Here is a 19,994-nt window from a genome sequence, read left to right on the forward strand (position 1 = left end):
TTAAGGCTCAGAGCCCATTTTTGAAATCTGACATATTTCACTTTATGTGGTAATAACGTCGGAATGCTTAAACCTACCCAAGCGATTCTGAGATTGTTTTCTCGTGACACATTGGGCTTCATGTTCGTGGTAAAATTTTGTCTATATATTCAGTGTTTATTGGTGAAAAATTGCAAAATTTAGAGAAAATTTTGAAAAAATTGCATTTTTAAGAATTTAAATGCATCTGCTTGTAAAACAGACGGTTATACCACCCAAAATAGTTACTAGTTCACATTCCCCATCTGTCTACTTTAGATTGGCATCGTTTTTTGAACATTATTTTATTTTTCTTGGACGTTACAAGGCTTAGAACATAAACAGCAATTTCTCATTTTTAAGAAAATTTCAAGCCTTTTTTTTAAGGTACCTCTTGAGTTCTGAAGTGGCTTTGAGGGGCCTATGTATTAGAAACCCTGATAAAACACCCCATTTTAAAAACTAGACCCCTCAAAGTATTCAAAACAGGTGAAATTTGCAAATTTCATTTTTCATTTTTCTTGCTGAATTTCAATTTTATTCATTTTTTTTTCTGTAACACAGAAGGTTTTACCAGAGAAACACTACTAAATATGTATTGTCCAGATTCTGCAGTTTTTAGAAATGTCCCACTTGTGGCTCTACTGCGCTCATGGAATAAAACACAAGCCCTAGAAGCAAAGAAGCACCTAGTGCATTTTGAGGCCTCTTTTTTTATTAGAATATATTTTAGGCAGCATGCCAGGTTTGGAGAGGTGTTGAGGTGCCAAAACAGTAGGAATCCCCCAATAGTGACCCCATTTTGGAAACTACACCCCTCAAGGAATTCATTTATGGTTGTTGTTAGCATTTTGACCGCACAGTTTTTTCACAGCACCTATTTCAATTGGGCTGTGACATTAAAAAAATGAAATTTTTTCCAGTAAGATGTCATTTGTGATCAAAATTTCTTATTTTCACAGGGAACAAAATACTCCATTTTGTTGCCCAATTTCTCCTGAGTGCAGCAATACCCCATTTGTGGCGATAAACTGTCGTTTGGGCCCATGGGAGGGCTCAGAAGGAAAGGAGCGCTGTGTGTTCTTTGGAGTGCAGATTTTGCTGGATTGGTTTTCGGGTGCCATGTCGCATTTGCAGAGCCCCAGAGGTATCAAAGCAATGGAAACACACCAGAAGTGACCCCATTTTGGAAACTACACCCCTCAAGGAATTCATTTATGGGTAATGTGACCATTTAGACCCCATAGTTTCTTCACAGAACTTATTTGAATTGGGCTGGGAATTAAAAAAATATATATTTTTTTCAAATAATATGTAGTTTTGGCTGAAAATGTCTTATTTTCACAAGAAACAAAATACCCCATTCTGTTGCGCAATTTGTTCTGAGTGCCGCAATACCCCATTTGTGGTGATAAACTGCCGTTTGGGCCCATGGGAGGGCTCAGAAGGAAAGGACCACCATTTGGCCTACTGGGGATTTTCTAGTGCGAAGTCATGTATGCAGAAGCCCCTGAGGTACCAGTACAGTTGAAACCCGCAAGCAGTGACCCCGTTTTAAAAACGACACCCTTAAGGCATTCATCTAGAGGTGTAGTGAGCATTTTGACCGGAGACCTACACCCCATAAACTGTAATGTGGGTTCTCCCGGGTATGGCAATACCCTACATGTGGCTGTTATCAGCTGCCTGGGCACACAGCAGGGCTCAGAGGGGAAAGACGAGGGGGATAAGCTGTGCCGAGTACATCGGGGTAAGTAAAATTGGGGTACATTTATAAACCAAGGGATGTATGATAAATTTTAAAACACTCTTTCATACAGAGCCCTGTTTTTTCGGGACACGTGTCACATTGATATATTGTGTCCTCCCTTGTCCCCCTCTTATAGCAGACTTTGCACCTCTTTTGACTTTTTCCCTTCTTGCCAGTTTGGGGAACTTCTCCTGGAAAGTGTTGCCGCCCTGGTACGATGCGTGTGGCCCCGCTTCCAGAAGTACTGGGTGCCCCCCCCTTCTTGGTCCCTAAAGATTAGGTTCTTGATAATCACCTCTTGAAATTCCAGGAAAGTTCCCCTCTGGCCTGCACATCGACGTAGCACGTACGCATTGTACAAAGCCATCTATATGATGTGCCCGGCTAGCTTCTTATACCACACCGCATAGCGCTGTAGGGCTTCAGGATTTGATCTGACAAGTCCACCCCTCCCATGTACCTATTGTAGCCCAGGATGCAGTCTGGTTTGGGGGTGGCCTTTCCTTCATATAGCCTAAACCTGTAGGTATACCCGGATGCACTCTCGCAGCTTATACATCTTCGCGCCATACCTTGCCCTCTTACCCGGCAGGTACTCGCGGAATTGAACCCTCCCTTTAAAATGTACCAGGGACTCATCAATAGAAATACACTTCTTGGGGTGTATGCTTGGGAAAACTGGGCACTGAAACAGTCTAATAGGGGTCTCCGTTTATACAGACGGTCAAAACTGGGGTAATCTCGGGGTGGGCACGGCTCATTATCAGTATAATGTAAGAAGCGAAGTATTGCCTCATTTATTTATTTTTTTAGGTTACAGTTCAGTTCTGAAGTTGCTTTGAGGGGCCCATATATTAGAAACCCCTATCAAACACCCCATTTTAGAAACTAGACCCCTCAAAGTATTCACAACAGCATTTAGAAAGTTTATGAACCCTTTAGGTGTTTCACAGAAATTTACAGCAAAGTAGAGGTGAAATTTACATTTTTTTTTTTGTCAGAAAATCCTCTTTATACCATTTTTTTTTACAACACAAAAGGATTTATCAGAGAAACGCAACTTAATACTTATTGCCCAGATTCTGCAGTTTAGAGAAATATCCCACATGTGGCCCTAGTGCGGTAATGGACTGAAGCACCGGCCTCCGAATCAAAGGAGCACCTAGTGGATTTTGAGCCCTCCTTTTTATTAGGCACCATGTCCGGTTTGAAGAGGTCTTGTGGTGCCAAAACATTGGCAACCCCCCAAAAGTGACCCCAATTTGGAAACTAGACCCCTTGAGGAATCCATTGTAGTTTTCTTGGGGTGCATGTGCCTTTTTGATCAGTTATTATTCTATTTTTAGGTGGCGTGGTGACTAAAAAACAGCAATTCTGCTATTTGTTTTTTTATTCGATTTATTTATTTTTTTTACAGCGTTCACCGTGCGCTATAAATGACATATTCACTTTATTCTGCGGGGCGATACGATTATGGCGATACGAGATGTTTATAGATTTTTTATGTCTTATGGCGTTTGCACAATAAAATAAGTTTTGTAAAAAATCATTTACTTTTTGTGTTACCTTTTTCTAAGAGCCAGAACTTTTTTATTTTTCCATCAATAAAGCCGTGCGAGGACTTATTTTTTGCGTAACGAACTGTAGTTTCCATCAATACCATTTTTAGGTACATGTGACTTTTTGATCCCTTTTTATTCCATTTTTTGGGAGGTGAAGTGACCAAAGAATTGTGATTGTGGTACGGTTTATTATTATTTTATTTTACGGCGGGGACACAGCGATCGGTTCCCGCTGTAGGAGCTGAGACAGCAGCTGTCACAGCTCCTGTATGTGTCGGGAGGACGGCCGAAACGGCCGTTTCTCCCGAGACGTACTATTAGGTCATGGAGCGCGAACGATACAGCTGCCATGACCTAATAGTACGTCCAGGAGCGGGAAGGGGTTAAGGTGCAAAATAGGTTTTACTGAGACACAAAAAAAAATTAAGACAAAAAATAGTGTTAAGTATTCACCCCCTGAAAGTCAATACTTGGTGGAGCACCTTTTGCTATAATTCCAGATACAAGTCTCTTGGGGTATTTCTCTACATATAGACACTGGGATTGGTGCCCATTCTTCCTTGTTCAACTCCTTCACGTTTGATGGTTGTGTTCAAGTCATGCCACAGATTATCTATAGGATTGAGGTCTGGGCTGTGACTCGGCCATTCCAATACATTTATAGGTTTCCTTAAACCACTCCAGTGCAGCTTTGGCAGTTTCCCATGATGGCCAAGAAGTTAAATTTTAGTCTCATCTGACCAGAGAATCTTCCATGTCTTTGGGGAGTCTGCCACATGTTGTTTGGGGAACTGAAAATGGGTTTTCATATGTTTTACTTTTATCAAGCCCCAGTCTGTGGAGTGTCTGGCTTATAGTTGTCCTGTGGACAGATCTTTCCATCTCCGTTGTGGTCCTTTAGTGTAACAGTTAAAGAGGCTCTGTCACCACATTATAAGTGGCCTATATTGTACATAATGTGATCGGCGCTGTAATGTAGATTCCAGCAGTGTTTTTTTTATTTAGAAAAACGATAATTTTTGAGTTATGACCTATATTAGCTTTATGCTAATGAATTTAATTGACAACTGGGCGTGTTTAACTTTTTGACCAAGTTGGCGTTGTGGAGAGAAGTGTATGACGCTGACCAATCAGCGTCATACACTTCTCTCCATTCGTTTACACAGCACATAGTAATCTTACTAGATCGCTATGTGCAGCCACATACACACACACTAACGTTACTCAAGTGTCCTGACAATGAATATACATTACCTCCAGCCAGGACGTGATGTCTATTCAGAATCCTAACACTTCGCTAACGTTTGCGTGAGTTTTACAGCAAGGCAAGAGTAATCTCGTTTTAAATGACCGTTTACAGCATAATCTCGCAAGATTACGCTTGCCTTGCTGTAAATCTAAATGGAATGCGATGTCCAAGTTAATACTGGTATGGTGGTACAATGAGCGCTTTATGACAGGTGCCCACTGTAACCAATCGGTGCTAGAGGGATGTGGCTGATTCGAGAGAAAAAAACGCAGTGTATAGGTTAGAGCTGAGTTATTGAGACCAGGGCGACCGGCCCTCCATTGAGAACCGCATATGGGTGAATAGAAATGGAGATGTAATATAAATAAATAACTCTAGGTATTGGCGGGGAAATGAATGGTTGTCGGCTATCATGCCGAACTTCGGGGAACGAGAATGGTGGAGAGGAGGCTCTTCGGAAACTCCATGGGAGCTTGTCCCAACCAATGTTCCAGACTGTCCAATTAATTGTAAGCAAAATGGTCAGATACTTACTATTAAAATAAAGACCACTATATCCCATCCCAGTAAGGGTTTTTTGTTTTTTTTCTAGTTTTGTTTTGTCGTTGTAGAGTTTGTGTGCCATGTGGATGCATGTTTCTGGTATGGTAAATATGCAGGGAAAAAAAAGTTAATTAATGGAGAAAAACAACATTTCAGATGTATAGGCCCTGCGTTCTGAGGGACTCCTGTCCTATCTGTTACTGGTTAATGCAGCTTGTCCTCTGAGGATCCTGCATGTCTGTCTACTGCCGCTTCTAATGATATTTCCCCAATCACGCCAGTCCATCTCACCCACTAACATGCAATCAGACCATCAACCGTGTATGCATGTGACCACTTGCTTTTACTACGTTACGGTTTTGTTTTTTTGCATGCATATGATCTATTTCACTAATATGATGATCAATAAAACTTGAATCCTCTGTGGCAGGTCATGATGACCCCAAACATGCAAGGCATTATCATGTCCATAGGTAAATCCAGGAATGTGTATGACAGGTGTGGGCCCGAAGCAGGGTTTTTTAAGGTACAGACTATAATGATCTCCTTTACAGTCAACTTCCTGTTTTTGTGTGTTGAATAGTTTTGTTACGTTTTCTCTGCTTATAAATTCAGTCACTTTTGTATTTTGTGTTAATCGACAACACGTCACTTTATCAGAATTTCTGGAAACCCATTAAATATAGCATGAGTTGATAGGAGTAATGAGAGAGACTGGTTGCTATGGGTCAACCCCCTTTGGTAAGACTAGTTGTTACTAAGTGTCCCTAGCAACCAGTCTGTCAGTCATGACTTGGGCTGATCAGCTGATAGCTGGATTGGCATGGTGCCAACTCCAGAAAAAGGGGAAAAAAATAAGCCACATTATTCTCCATCTTAGGCCCCATGCACACGACAGTAGAATTCATCCGTAATTACGGACCCATTCACTTCTATTGCGCACGGACACCTTCCTGTGTATTTACCGTGCTGTAGAACTGCTCCGCAAAAGATAGGACTTGTCCTATTTTTTGCTTTTTACGGACTGGGCTCCCATGCTTTATATGGGAGCACAGCCCGCAAATGCAGGTGGCGGTCAGCGGCCGGCCGTGCCCGTAATCACGGACAGTGATTACCGGCATAGTCGTTTTCAGGGGGCCTTAACAATTTGCTGCCAAATGAAAAAAGGTTTCTTATAATTCAACAGAGAAATTTAATATTTAATGTAAATTTTAACCAATTGATCTATATATTTATTTTTTTATGCCAATGCATCTTAACTTAAAACGTAGGCCCCAAAACTGCTGAACGCACAATATAGGGGATGGAGGGGGCGGTGTAACCATAGCTTTTGTCTCGGTCATTCAACTTGAAACTGATGTTTAATTCCCCGGCGCCGCAGTCGCGAGTGTCACTCTGCTCTAGTGGACTCCTGATTGGATGCTAGAGCTGTCACTCACAGCAGTCCCTCAGAGCGGAGGAGTTTGCAGCATGCTGTGAGGACAGTCAAGGAGAACTTGTAAATCGAGTTCTTGTTTAAGTGGCACTTGCAAAGCAGCATCGGGGGAATTAAACATCGTTTTCTCTGTCATGTAACTTTCATGAAAAAGACAAAAGGTGTAGCTGCAATGCCCTCCCCTATATCACGCTGTCGGACGTTTTGAGGCCTTAAAACTGCTGACCATTTCCCTTTAAGGAACCTGATGGAAAGGTGTAAAATATGACTGCAGGTTTAGGCTACACACGGTTTGTTTGTAGTCTGTAACCATGAAGACACATAGGTCTGTATAGGAGCTGTATACAGAAAACGGTAGGAGATTAATTCCTGTAACTTAAGTGATGTACACCTTTGCAAACAATGTTTTCATTGCAAAGTTATTACATTTTAAATGCGTTGAAGCAAAGTCTTCATTAAAAATCTACACAGCTTTTATGCAAACCTATGTGTCTCCATGGATACAGACCATAAACCGTGTGTAGTCTGATCCAGCAGTCATGTATTACTATACTCAACCATGTTTGATTACGCTGCAAAGGTGGTTATAGGATTCTTCCTATCTGATAGCCATGGCAAAAATAATAATCTTTCAAGCCTTGAGCGGCATACTAAATATAGCATGAGGTCTGTTAATATACGTTACTGACTTCTTAACCTCCGCTGTGGAAAGAGTATGTTCACCTACAGATCTGTGAAGTGTTTGGGCTATTTTGGGTAAGGCTGGGTTCACACGACCACATTAACGTCCGTAATGGACGGACGTATTTCGGGCGGAATTCCCGGACCGAACACAGTGCAGGGGGCCGGGCTCCTAGCATCATAGTTATGTACGACGCTAGGAGTCCCGTACTGTAATCATGTTTTCAGTACGGGACAGTAGTTCCACGGAGAGGCAGGGACTCCTAGCGTCGTACATAACTATGATGCTAGGAGCCCGGCTCCCTGCACTGAGTTCGGTCCGGAACTTCCGCCCGAAATACGTCCGTCCATTACGGACGTTAATGTGCTCGTGTGAACCCAGCCTAATGGGTACACTACCTGTGTATCCTTTCCATAGTAGTTTGCCACAGAGTTGTTCACTGCTTTTTTTTAGGTTTTATGTGCCCAGCAATGCCTGATCAATGCTTATGCTAAACCGTTGTGGTCCGGTATGTCAAAGCCTGTGACGGACGGTTTTTTAATGAGTCATACGGCCGTTTTCAGAACAATGTCGTTTTATGGCTGTATTCACATGGCTGTTTTTTTTTCTTTCTTTAACGACCCGTGAATATTGGCCATCAAAAAATAGGATGTGCTAATTTGGCCGTTTTCACGGCCAGATGGCCCCCATAGAACTAAATAGATCAGTTTCAGGAATCAATCTGTGTCTGCCATTAAAAAGTGATCCTGGCTAAGAGGTCTACCAGGCCACAGCGCTTAGCCCGGGGAAGCCCTTGACTTTACTGCCGGAATCCCTGGCCAGAGCATCGGCAACGCTCTGGCCAGGGATTACACTCCTAGAAAGAGCCCCTGACGTCACTGTCCCTATATGGATAGTGACGTCACGGGATCCTCCTGGAGCGGAATCCCTGACCAGAGTGTTGCCAAAGCTCTGGCTGCTGATTTTGGCTCCTGCAGAAGCCCTTGGCGTCACTATCCATATATGGACAGTGATGTCATGGGATCCTCCTGGAGTGGAATCCCCAGCCAGTTCGTTGCCGACGCTTCGGCCGGGCAATTGAGCCCCTGGTGTCACTATCCATATATGGAAAGTGATGTCATGTGATCCTCCTGGTGTGGAATCCCCGACCAGAGCGTTGCACTATGGCACTATCTATGTGGGCACTATATACAGTGTGCACTGTCACACTATCTGCAGGGGCATTGCGGCACTATCCTACATGGGCACTGTGGTGTTCATGGGGTTTGAACAAAAACCCTAAAATTACATTTCGATTGTTTTGTTTTGGTTTTTTTAACGGCCATGAAAAACAGATCAAACTGATGACAAGCGGCCATTAAAACGACAGAGGGACTAAAAATTGATGAAAACTTGGAGACTCACTGATGCAAAATGGCCGTGAAAAACTGACCATTGATCAGTTTTTAATGGCCATATTTTTTCACTGTCGTGTGAATGTGGCCTAATTTTGCTGAAAAGGGCAACATTTTCCAGGTTTAGATTCTGTGCTCTTTCTATAGGCTTATTAGTTCAACCTTCATTTTCCGTGTCAGATTATGATGTCACTTTGTGGTTATGTTCTGGTCACAATTTTTCTTCCTTCTCAAAATCCCCACTCATGTCTTATACTTAATAAAAATCCTTTAAATTCCAAGCACATGTTAATGATGTATCCACACATTGCAGTCATAGCGATTTTGCAAAACGACAGTGTTTGTCTGCGTGCTCCTGAAATGGTAATTCTTGAAGTCTTGCAGAGAACGCATTTTCCTGGACCCTGCCAGCAAGCTGCTGTTGACGGATCTGTTATTAATGTTTATCTGTTTAGCACATTGAATTAATAACGGCGCTATGCTGCGAACATCATGTGGGTCCGATTGGCTCATTTATTCCTACTGTCGTATTCGCAACATATGGATCACAATCCCGAATATGCATTGAGTATTCTGGTGTTAATCCGATTATGTGGATGTTCATGTGTGTTAAGAATATGAGCGGTCCTAGTTATTCACATCATATGTAGAATAAAAAAAGAAGAGCTGTCAATAGCAGAAGTGACTGCAGATAACACAATCTGTCTCGCACATTAATACCAGTACAAGTAAAGGGTGACCAGTGTAATATGTTAATGAGCAAGGATGCAGGCAGTTTTGGCCTTATTCATGCAGTGGTTAAATTATCCCCCCCCCCCCCCATTTTGTACATGCGTTTTTACCTGCCACTTTTGAAGTTCTGTAAAGAAGCCTATGGGGGGGGGGGCTAGAAAATGCTATTCCTAGAGCATGCTGCAATTTGGAAAAAAATATCACTGACCTTGAAAATGCCACAAACCAAAACACTGTATTTAGGATTTTTCATATTTTTTATACATTTTAAAGAGGACCTGTCCCCTGTACTGACATGTTATTTCATGGGGAAAACGCGTATAAAACAGACTGAAGTCTGTAGCTTCTTAGAATCTTTTCTTAGAACTCCGGTTCAAGTGGGTGTTACCGTTCATCTTAAAGGGGCGTGTCCCTGCAGTCTCACTGTCAGCACTGATTGGACATTTAAAGTCAGTGCATCCCCCCCCCAACTGGTAACCAACAGTGGTTAATTTATTTTATAAATTTCTAGCAGGAATAACAGAGGAACGGCACAATGTAGAGTTCTAAGAAAAGATTCTCCAGAATTGTTGTTTTATGGGGAATATAATTATTTACTAAGAAAGACCTATCGGAAGGTGAGCGCTCGGCAGCAACTCGGAAGATCAATAGATTCGTGAACATCTTGTTGTTTTGTTGATCGTATTTATGTAGCAGCAGTATATATGTGTATGTATGTGTGTGTGTAATATATATATTTTTTCTAAACCCTGCACAGAGTAACAAACTAAAAAAAAAATCATTGCCCACAGCAAAAAAAAAAAAAGTATGGAGATATATTACAAAGCTGAAGACTTTGTTTTTTTTTTTTCCCCCATGGAATTGTGGGCTGTGTGGCCTATTATGTATAATGCGAACCATTCTTTGTGTCAATGTAACCTTATGTATTTATAACTTCTCTCATAACGTAATGACCTCTCACATGATTCACCTTTAAAGAGGCTCTGTCACCAGATTTTGCAACCCCTATCTGCTATTGCAGCAGATAGGCGCTGCAATGTAGATTACAGTAACGTTTTTATTTTTAAAAAACGAGCATTTTTGGCCAAGTTATGACCATTTTTGTATTTATGCAAATGAGGCTTGCAAAAGTACAACTGGGCGTGTTTACAGTAAAAGTACAACTGGGCATGTTGAAAAGTAAAAGTACAACTGGGCGTGTATTATGTGCGTACATCGGGGCGTGTTTACTACTTTTACTAGCTGGGCGCTGTGATGAGAAGTATCATCCACTTCTCTTCAGAACGCCCAGCTTCTGGCAGTGCAGACACAGCGTGTTCTCGAGAGATCACGCTGTGACGTCACTTCCTGCCCCAGGTCCTGCATCGTGTCAGACGAGCGAGGACACCGGCACCAGAGGCTACAGTTGATTCTGCAGCAGCATCAGCGTTTGCAGGTAAGTCTATGTAGCTACTTACCTGCAAACGCCGATGCTGCTGCAGAATCATCTGTAGCCTCTGGTGCCGATGTGTCCTCGCTCGTCTGACACGATGCAGTACCTGGGGAAGTGACGACACAGCGTGAGCTCTCGAGAACACGACTGTGTCTGCACTGCCAGAAGCTGGGCGCTCTGACGAGAAGTGGATGATACTTCTCGTCAGAACGGCCAGCTAGTAAAAGTAGTAAACACGCCCCGATGTACGCACATAATACACGCCCAGTTGTACTTTTACTTTTCAACACGCCCAGTTGTACTTTTGCAAGCCTCATTTGCATAAATACGAAAATGGTCATAACTTGGCCAAAAATGCTCGTTTTTTAAAAAATAAAAACGTTACTGTAATCTACATTGCAGCGCCGATCTGCTGCAATAGCAGATAGGGGTTGCAAAATCTGGTGACAGAGCCTCTTTAAGAGCGGTTATTTGTATTTTCTTCTTCGAAGGACTGGTGTAAATGTACTTTCTAATATTTGTTGCTTCTGCCCATTGTGAAGCCTCGTGTTTTATCAAGCCTTAGGCTCTGTTTGCGTTTGGAGCACCCATTGCAAATAACGTCATATTGGATGGGAAGAATTGCGTGGCATGCAGTGCTATTCTTCCCATTGTTTTATCAATGGAGTCCCCATTATTTGTCACTGGAGTCCGTCGGGCAATGGTGGTATTCATTTTACGCCTGATCCCGCACTGTGTCCTGGTTTCCTTTATAAACCGAAACCATGTCGCACATGTTTGTGTTTTTGCAAAATAAAAATAATTCTGTAAATAAAATTAAGTTGCCACTTTTCTATCAGACTCCATAGCAACAGCCAAATTGTCAGCCTGGGAAACCTGAATGGCAAGTGTGTCAAGTTATTACTGCCTTGCTCCTAAGCTGGTTCATAGCGGGCCAGATATATCATTAATAAGCGGTAATGGTGCACACATTAGTTACCATATAACTTTTCATGAATCCGATATAAAAAAAATGACAGTGGGGGGAGCTTTATCAAAACTGGAGCAGTTACTCATATCAACCAATCAGATTCATTCTTTCATTTTCAAAATGTTCTCTGAAAAATGACAACTGATTGGTTGCTATGGACAACTGCTTCACTTTTCGATTTGAACCAGTTTTTTGGTGAATCTTCCCTCAATGACTTCTTTCCACGTGATTGTTTTATTCCTTTAGTAACACACTTTATATTAGGATCTTAATAGCAGGAGACTGAATTACTTTACACAGTGGCCAGGTCATGTTTTCTACTTGGTTGTAATACAGAGGTCGCAAGACGCACTGTGGCTTTAAATAGGACCTGGCCTGACATGGCTGTTTTGTATTCCGCATGAAATAAGTTTGGAGCATCTTTTCTCTATATTGTGCTGTTCTTCTGTTGTTCCTCCTGGAAATGTATAAATGAATTGACAACTATGTGTTCTCATTCACTTTGTCATAGGGCTGTGTCCAATCCGTGCTGACCGTGTCAGACGATGTAGAGACAGACCCTATTGACCAGGGGAATGGTAACAACTGATTGTCAATTTATACATTTCCAGGCGGGATAACTGAGGATCAGTACAACCCAGAAAAGATGCTCTAGAATGGTTATTTATGGGCATTTCAATGTCTGTATTTTTCAGAGAGACTCGCTATTTGGCAGTAAAGAAAATCTTGCAAAATAAGTTCTCTGCGTCTTATAGTCCACAGACAAGGAGGCCCGGGTGGCATCAGACCCCCTGATCACTTCCTTAATGTCCAGGCAGAGCGATAATAAAGCACTCCGCTCGATCGTAGATAGAAATGCTCAGCTTTTCATAGCTGAATATGATGTGCGCATTGCGTTCAGCTATCCGAGGGGGCACATCGCTGGGTATAAACCCCTATTTACACTAGGCCACCAGGCACTAATATATCAACCCTCCTAATCTACTTTAGACCACCAGGTATAAACCCGTACACTTACCTCAAATCACCAGAGAATAAAAGATTAACCCCTCTTATACCTTTAGATCACCAGGTATTAAGACGGTCTTCTACCTTAGCCTACCAGGAATCTTCTACTCTAGCCCACCAAGAGGGGAGACTCCACTTTAGAACACCAAAGTTACTGACATTAAAGGGGTTTTCCCATTAGACATTTATGACATCTACAGGATATGTCACAAATGTCAGATAGATGCGGGTCCCACCCTCTGGGACCCGCACCTATCTCTAGAACGGGGTCTCCTAAAACCCATTCTAGCTTTTTGTGCGGACGCTGACTCCCGGCCACTTACTAATTATTGATTATATGGTCGGGAGTTACAGAAACTGCGCAACTCGCTGAGCTACGCGGTTTCCGTTACTCCCATAGTACTGAATAGTAGTTACAGAAACGGCGTAGCTCGCACGCTATGCTGCTTCTGTATGTATTCTGTATGCAACGCATGCTAACTACTATGGGAGTTACGGAAACCGTGTAGCTCAGCGAGTTATGTTTCCGTAACTCCCAACCCGTAAGTGGCCGGGAGGCAGCGCGAGCACAAAAAGCTAGAACGGTGTTTAGGGAGCCCCGTTCCAGAGATAGGTGCAGGTTCCAGAGGTGGGACCTGCATGTATCTGACATTTATGTCCTATCCTGTGGATAGGTCATAAATGTCCCTCATGGGAAAACCCCTTTAACTCCTCTATTTCCTTAGACCATCAGGGAAGTTTTTATTGGACAATAAGGAATAAATATTTCATACTAACGTCTAAACATGGGAACATCGAAGTCCGGAAAATACAGAATTTACTAAAACCGACGTGTCAGAATTGCTGGGAAGTCGAGGCCTATAAAAAATTTGGTAAGGCTACTAGATTAAATTGAAAGCTCTGCTTATGTTTAGTATGTACGGTTTGGTAGGATTTTATTATAAGTAAGCAACCATATTCTGTTATTGAGCACGCTCGCATATTCAGACATTGTTTTGGCTTTGTTTAGGTTGTTTCCTTTTTATTTTATAATATAGATCACTATTGGTTGTGTTTTCTTTGTAATCTTTTTAGGTTTGTGGATATTTCGCGTTTGCCAAATAACTTTGAATTATTTTTTTTTTCTGTTTTCTGTCCTCAGGCTATCAAAACAGAGTATGCAAGACTATTAAAATTGGCACAAGAGGATTCACCTCCGGAGACGGATTACCGCTTACAACATGCAATAGTCTATTTTATCCAGAGCCAGGCGCCAAAGAAGATTATCGAGAGAACCCTCCTGGAACAATTTGCCGATCGCAACCTGAGTTTTGATGAACGGTAAGCAAACCGCAGACTATTCCCTGAATTCTGTGGTTTTCCTAGTACCAGGGGGGTTTAGTTCTAGATGCAACTACAGCAGATGATGAATAATTATACGACTTTAAACCTCAAGCTAAAGTTTTCAAGTTTATTGCAGTGAAAGCCATGCAGTAGGATGTGGATGTCTGTAAATAATGTTTGTATAAGGATCACATTCTGATAACCCTGATTATACAGAGATGAGCGGCGCTACATAGATGCTGCTTATCTCCTCCTGCCGTCGCAGATGGCTTTTGCAGGAATTTCCTCCTTCTGTGCCAACTACTGATGACTAACCACAATGATATTAGAGGCTGCATAAACTGATTATTGGCCCGTGTAAATAGGCCTTTTTGGAATAATGAAATTTGCGGTCGAAGTTATAGGAATATTAGAAGGTACTGCGTGATAAATACCTGTGGCCTCGTGCTTTTATACCATATATAGTTACTAAACAAGTCATACAAATACCATAAAGAGATGGTGGGCACCGCTTAGACAATCAGTCCCTAGGGGTGAAACCCTGGCTCCTAACACACTGTAATTCTAGACCACAAGCGACAGTCAATAAAAAGCGCGCACACCCATAATATCTAATTCCTTAAAATGACACTGTACTATATTAAATACAAACCGTACATCCGACCGGTAAAAACATTTAAAAACGAATACATGCATGAGGGTGACAAATAAATAATACAGTGACCCTCTTGTAGCGACAACCCAAAGTATTAGGGTAACTGGGAAAAAGTTAAAGAGTAAGAAGTGGACAGATCACCCTCCCCTCTATAGTCCGGATAATACAAAGCATATGTGCGCATTACTAAACTAGTCCGTGACTGCTAATGTTCTGATCACTTATAGTAGGGGTACGTTCTCCCATAAATATTTTCTCATGATCCGGAGTGTGGCATGTTTGGTTCTGCTAATCTTCATATATGCACCTTCTGCAAGCATATAAGGACTTAAAGGGGTTTTCCCATCAGAGACATTTATGACATGTCCACAGGATATGTCAGATAGATGCTGGTCCCATCTCTGGCACCCGCACCTATCTCTAGAACAAAGGGCCCCCGCTCTGTATTGCGGCTGAAGCGTCTGATTCCTGACCATGAATTACGGAAACAATGTCGCTCGCTGAGCTACGCTGTTTCCGTAACTCCCACAGTAGTAAATGGCAGTTACGGAAGCAGCGTGCCATGCGAGCTATGCTGTTTCCGGAACTACCATCATTCAATTCTGTGGGATTTATGGAAACAGCGTAGCTCAGCGAGCTACGGTATATCTGTAATTTGTGGTCGTAAATCACACGCTTCAGGCACAACACAGAGCGGGGGCCCCTTGTTCTAGAGATCGGTGCGGGTACCAGAGGTGGGATCTGCATCTATATGACATTTGACATATCCTGTGGACATGTCATAAAGGTCTCTGCACCAGAATCCTTAAAGAGGTTTTCTCCTCTTCCTTTATGCTTTGTTTTTGGGTTTTTTGATGTGGTCTCTTTGAAAAAAAAAATGGTCACAAAAAAAGAAACCGATCCAAAAAGAAGAACTAAAAAAATTTCAAAGGAATTTTTACCCTTGTTCCTTCAGTTTTGTTGGCAATAAATGGGAAAAAAAGAACAATCCATCCATTGCTAGTGAGAACCTTGTGGCCTTACATATTTTTGGCCGCAAGCTTTTTTTTCTATTTGTATTTTTGTAAATTGAATTACTACTTTATTTACTGTACTAACAAATGTAAGGTTCTTTTGCGCACATTGTGATCAAATTATGTCAGCCCACCGACCACGGCAAGGTTTCCTCGTACAGAATTGTTTGCATTGCAGTCACAGCCGGATAGCACTTGTCGGGAAAACGCTTGTTCATTGGCGGATTGGATCTTTTTTGCTGCCAAAAAAGTAATGGCTAGTCGATAACGCGTCTCCTTGTGTAAACCGGTTATTTGCTGCCGACATTATGCAAATGCATGCCAGGGAACGATCGTATTACTGATCGTTCGTCCTCATACGTTGCGCCTTGTGAATGGTGCGGACAAGCGCCGGTCGCTGCTCGTATTTTCAGCCACTATCAGACCGAGTAAAAACACCTTCACTTTGTCAAAATGTATTGATGTATGCGGGGTATGACGATGACGTGGAATAATAAATGCTGTGAGTAGATGTGGCGGTGATCAGGAATATATGGGGATGGTTTAACTTGCGTATTGGTTCATTATCTGCTGGATTCCTTGTAGTGTGTGTTGGTGCGCTGGTTGCACACAAATATTTTTGTATTCCTGAATAATTGTAAAAATCCTCATTTTAATTCTAGGCATGTAATGCAAGGCAAATGCTTCACGTGCCAACCACATTTAATAGCCGTGTTATTTTCGGCAATTGTGCTGCAGTATATGGTTATTCTTACAATTCTTACAAGGATAGACATGTCGTATTCTGAGGCTGAGAATAGTGAAGCTTATTGGAAGTTTTATTCCTTAAATACCTGTCACTAAATGTAACCCCTAAAAACTGTCCGTGATGTTATTTCATAAATGTAATTATAATGGATCATTTAGATAGACTTTAGTTTACCCCAAGCCATTATTAAAGGGTAACCAAACTTTCCACAAACTTCTGACATGTCCGTGACATGTCAGAAGTTTTGAACGGTGTGGGTCCGAGCTCTGAGACCCCTACCGATCGCTAAAACGTATTGACAGAAGCGCTCAGGTGAGGCCCTTAGTTTGAATCCCTTTTTTCGGAAAGTTGAGCGGTTGGTGTACCGTCTCATAGACTTTCTACTGAGCCCGTACACCAATTGCTTGGCTTACTGAGAAAAGCCGATCAGAAACTAAGGGGCTCACCTGAGCGCTACTGCCGCTTCGTTTTTGCCATGACACGTCAGAAGTTTTTTGAAAGTGAAGTTATACTTTAAAGATTAGGCTTTGTTCACATCTGCAATGCAGTACCAGATCTGTGGTATAGCGGTTTTTACCGACACCGAGTGGACCGTATTGCCTTTTATAATCTGGTCTGTTGGGTTTCCTTCATAGTGTCTGTAGTTTTGACAGGAAGAATAGCACTGCATGCAGCACAGTTCTTCCTGTCAAAACAATGCCTCAACACAGGTGTGAACAGAGCCTAAATAAGACCACGAAACAGAAAATGTAAGCTAGAAAACTGCCAAGTGCCAGAAATCTTGCCCTGGTGTAAGGTCCAATTCTACAGTGCAGATTATGGTGATGGCTACTGGGTCAGGTAACCTCAAAAGCACCTCGTGACAATGATATGCTTATGATCTGATGCCAAGTTTCAGTAATGATATGACATGCGGGTGACACTGGCGCTGCCATGTGCAATAAAGGCATATGCTTTAGACAGCTGTTAGGGAACATTGTACTAAATATAGTTCGTACATATCTAATCGTTTATTCTGTTTAGCAGAATCACTGAACATCGCCTTTTGAAATTTAAATTGATATAAAAAGTATTTTTTTGCAGAAACCACGCCACCCTTGTCAGTGTTGTCTGGTATTGCAGCACAGCCCTATTCAAGTGAATAGAGCTGAGCTGCAGTACCAGACACAGCCCATGGACAACAGTGGTGCTGTTTCTGTAACAATAAGGCCTCATGCACACGACCTTAGCCATGTGCACGGCCGTGATTTTCGGGTCGGCCGGCAGCGGACTGTCAGCTGCGAGCAGCCCGCAAATCGCGGGCCATGCACATGGCCGTGGCCATTATTTTCAATGAGCCTGGACCGCAGAACACGGCCGTAATAAGGCTTGCCCGTTCTTTCTGCGGTCCATTCTCCCGGGCCATGCATGGACTGTGTGAACCACGGCCGTGTGCATGGCCCCATAGGAATGAATGGGGCCGCAGTTCTCCTGTGAATTTTCGGGGGAATTGCGGCCGCAAAAGCACGTTCGTGTGCATGGGGCCTAAGTAGACTTTCTTCGAATCTCATACAATCCTTGTAACTTTTTGTTTTTTGTATTTGTTTTTTTTCTCCTAGTTGTCGTAACATTATGAAAGTGGCACAAGCTAAGCTTGAAATGATAAAGCCGGACGAGGTTAACATGGAGGAGTACAAGGTTGGTTTGTGTTCTGAAGTGTAATATGAGTTTCATTAAGGCAGATTTCCACATATTTCTTCGTGTTTTGCCGAGATGTGCCTCAGGGTGTGCTATTAACTAAAGAACATGAGCAGTTTTTTTTCATTTTAGTTTTTTCCTCCCCGCCTTCCAAAAGCCATAGCTTTTTTATTTTTTCATCGACATAGCCATATGAGGGCTTGTTCGTTTTTTTTTGTTTTTTTTTTTTATGGTACCATTTATTGTACTGCATAATGTACTGGGAAACAAAAAAAAAATGTGTATGGTGAATTGGGCAAAAAAACGCTACTACTCCATTTTGGGAGGGTTTTCTTCTTACACTACATGTTTACCTTATTCTACGGGTTGGTATGGTTACGGCGATACCAAATTTTGTCTTTTTTTTTTCTCTTCTAAAATGTTTATTTTTATAAAAGTGGTATAACGGTTATATTTTTCCGTCAATTTAGCAATGTGAGGGCTTGTTTTTTTTGCACTGCTTATTGATGCCATTGTGGGGTACATACACCTTTTTGATCACTTTGTTCCATTTTTTTTTTTTTTTTCTTTTTGAGAGCTAAAGTAACCAAGAAACAGCAATTTGGGTGTTTCTTTTATAAAAGGAAAAAAACTTTTTTTCTTTTTACGGTATTCACCAAGCGCGTTAAATATTGCTGTATTGTGATAGTTGAGACTTTTACGGATGTGGGAATACCAGTTATGTATCTTTATCATGCAAGCGATCCAACGATCACGGGTTAGACTGCAATACTAATGTTTATCGCTATACTGACAGTCTCCTTTGAAACATCAAAGTGCTCTTTGATTAAGGCCTTTGCAGTGAGGTGTCGTCACCTGCTTAGTATGGAGTGAGCTCAGCTCGTGAGCCTTCTCCATATTCCCCCTTAACGGCTGCTGCATACATGTACGTAGTATGTCGTTATGGGGTTAAAACATTTTTAACAAATTTTTTTTTTAAATCGTTTTTACCATATTAACCTATTCTTATAGTCCTTTTAAACTACAGGATACCTGCCACCTTGAGACCATTGAAAACCATTAGATGAGGAGTTTGCATATCTAGCTCGAATAGTCCATACGGCCTGTCATGTGATCATTATTATCGTATTGAAGGCGTGCTTTTTCCCTTGTGTATTAAAGTGTTGACACACAAAGCAGAGCTGAAACTATAAAAGTAATATACCCAAGATTGATCGACATGAGAAGGTGGTGTAGAGCGTTGCATACACCTTCTGTCAACTTCTGATCATAAAAGACCGTTCTCTATATACTCGAAAATGGACACTATAGTTGCAACTTCCAGTCACTAAAGAGTTGGAAGAACAGCTGTGAAGCACAAACTGCTGCTCCATCATGTGAAATTCTGTGCAGCCCAGCAGAAGCAGAACTTTTATTTCTTTTTATATTCTACATTATATTGAACCTTGGTACACTTTTTGTATCCACTGACGACCTATTGCTAAAGAACATACTGATCACTATAGGAAAATTCTGTTCTGGTGGAGAGCATGGATTATTATAGACCTTAATGTTTACAAGACTTCTCAGTAAATATGCAGGCAATTGAGTGATACATATTTCTCTTCATATTCATGCATTTTAATAAATTATCGGATGTTCGCAGACACCGCGCTGCTTTCCGCCAGGCATCATATTTGATATAGCAGCTCAATATCAGAGACGGCACCTGGACAAGAGCAGCACAGGGTCTGGGTAAAAATGTATAGGGGTTCCTTTGTTCTTAGGATTAGTGGGGTTACCAGCCATTGGGCCCTACTGATC

The 19,994-nt window shown here is 41.9% G+C and overlaps 1 protein-coding gene across 3 annotated transcripts in view; it reads left to right on the forward strand.

Annotated features, from left to right (window-relative positions):
• Positions 1-19,994, forward strand: part of USP25 (ubiquitin specific peptidase 25) — a 111,962-nt gene that overhangs the window by 86,964 nt on the left and 5,004 nt on the right. For 2 of the 3 annotated variants that reach the window (XM_075854501.1, XM_075854502.1), the window contains 2 exons: positions 13,917-14,095; positions 18,113-18,191. In XM_075854501.1, the coding sequence (XP_075710616.1) occupies positions 13,917-14,095; positions 18,113-18,191 (258 nt within the window). Of the gene's footprint in view, positions 1-5,552; positions 5,649-13,916; positions 14,096-18,112; positions 18,192-19,994 lie in introns of all 3 variants that reach the window. The other variant, XM_075854500.1, reaches the window with a different exon arrangement.

The sequence above is a fragment of the Rhinoderma darwinii genome, chromosome 2 (assembly GCF_050947455.1).
Source record: "Rhinoderma darwinii isolate aRhiDar2 chromosome 2, aRhiDar2.hap1, whole genome shotgun sequence".
Taxonomy (NCBI): Eukaryota; Metazoa; Chordata; class Amphibia; order Anura; family Rhinodermatidae; genus Rhinoderma; species Rhinoderma darwinii.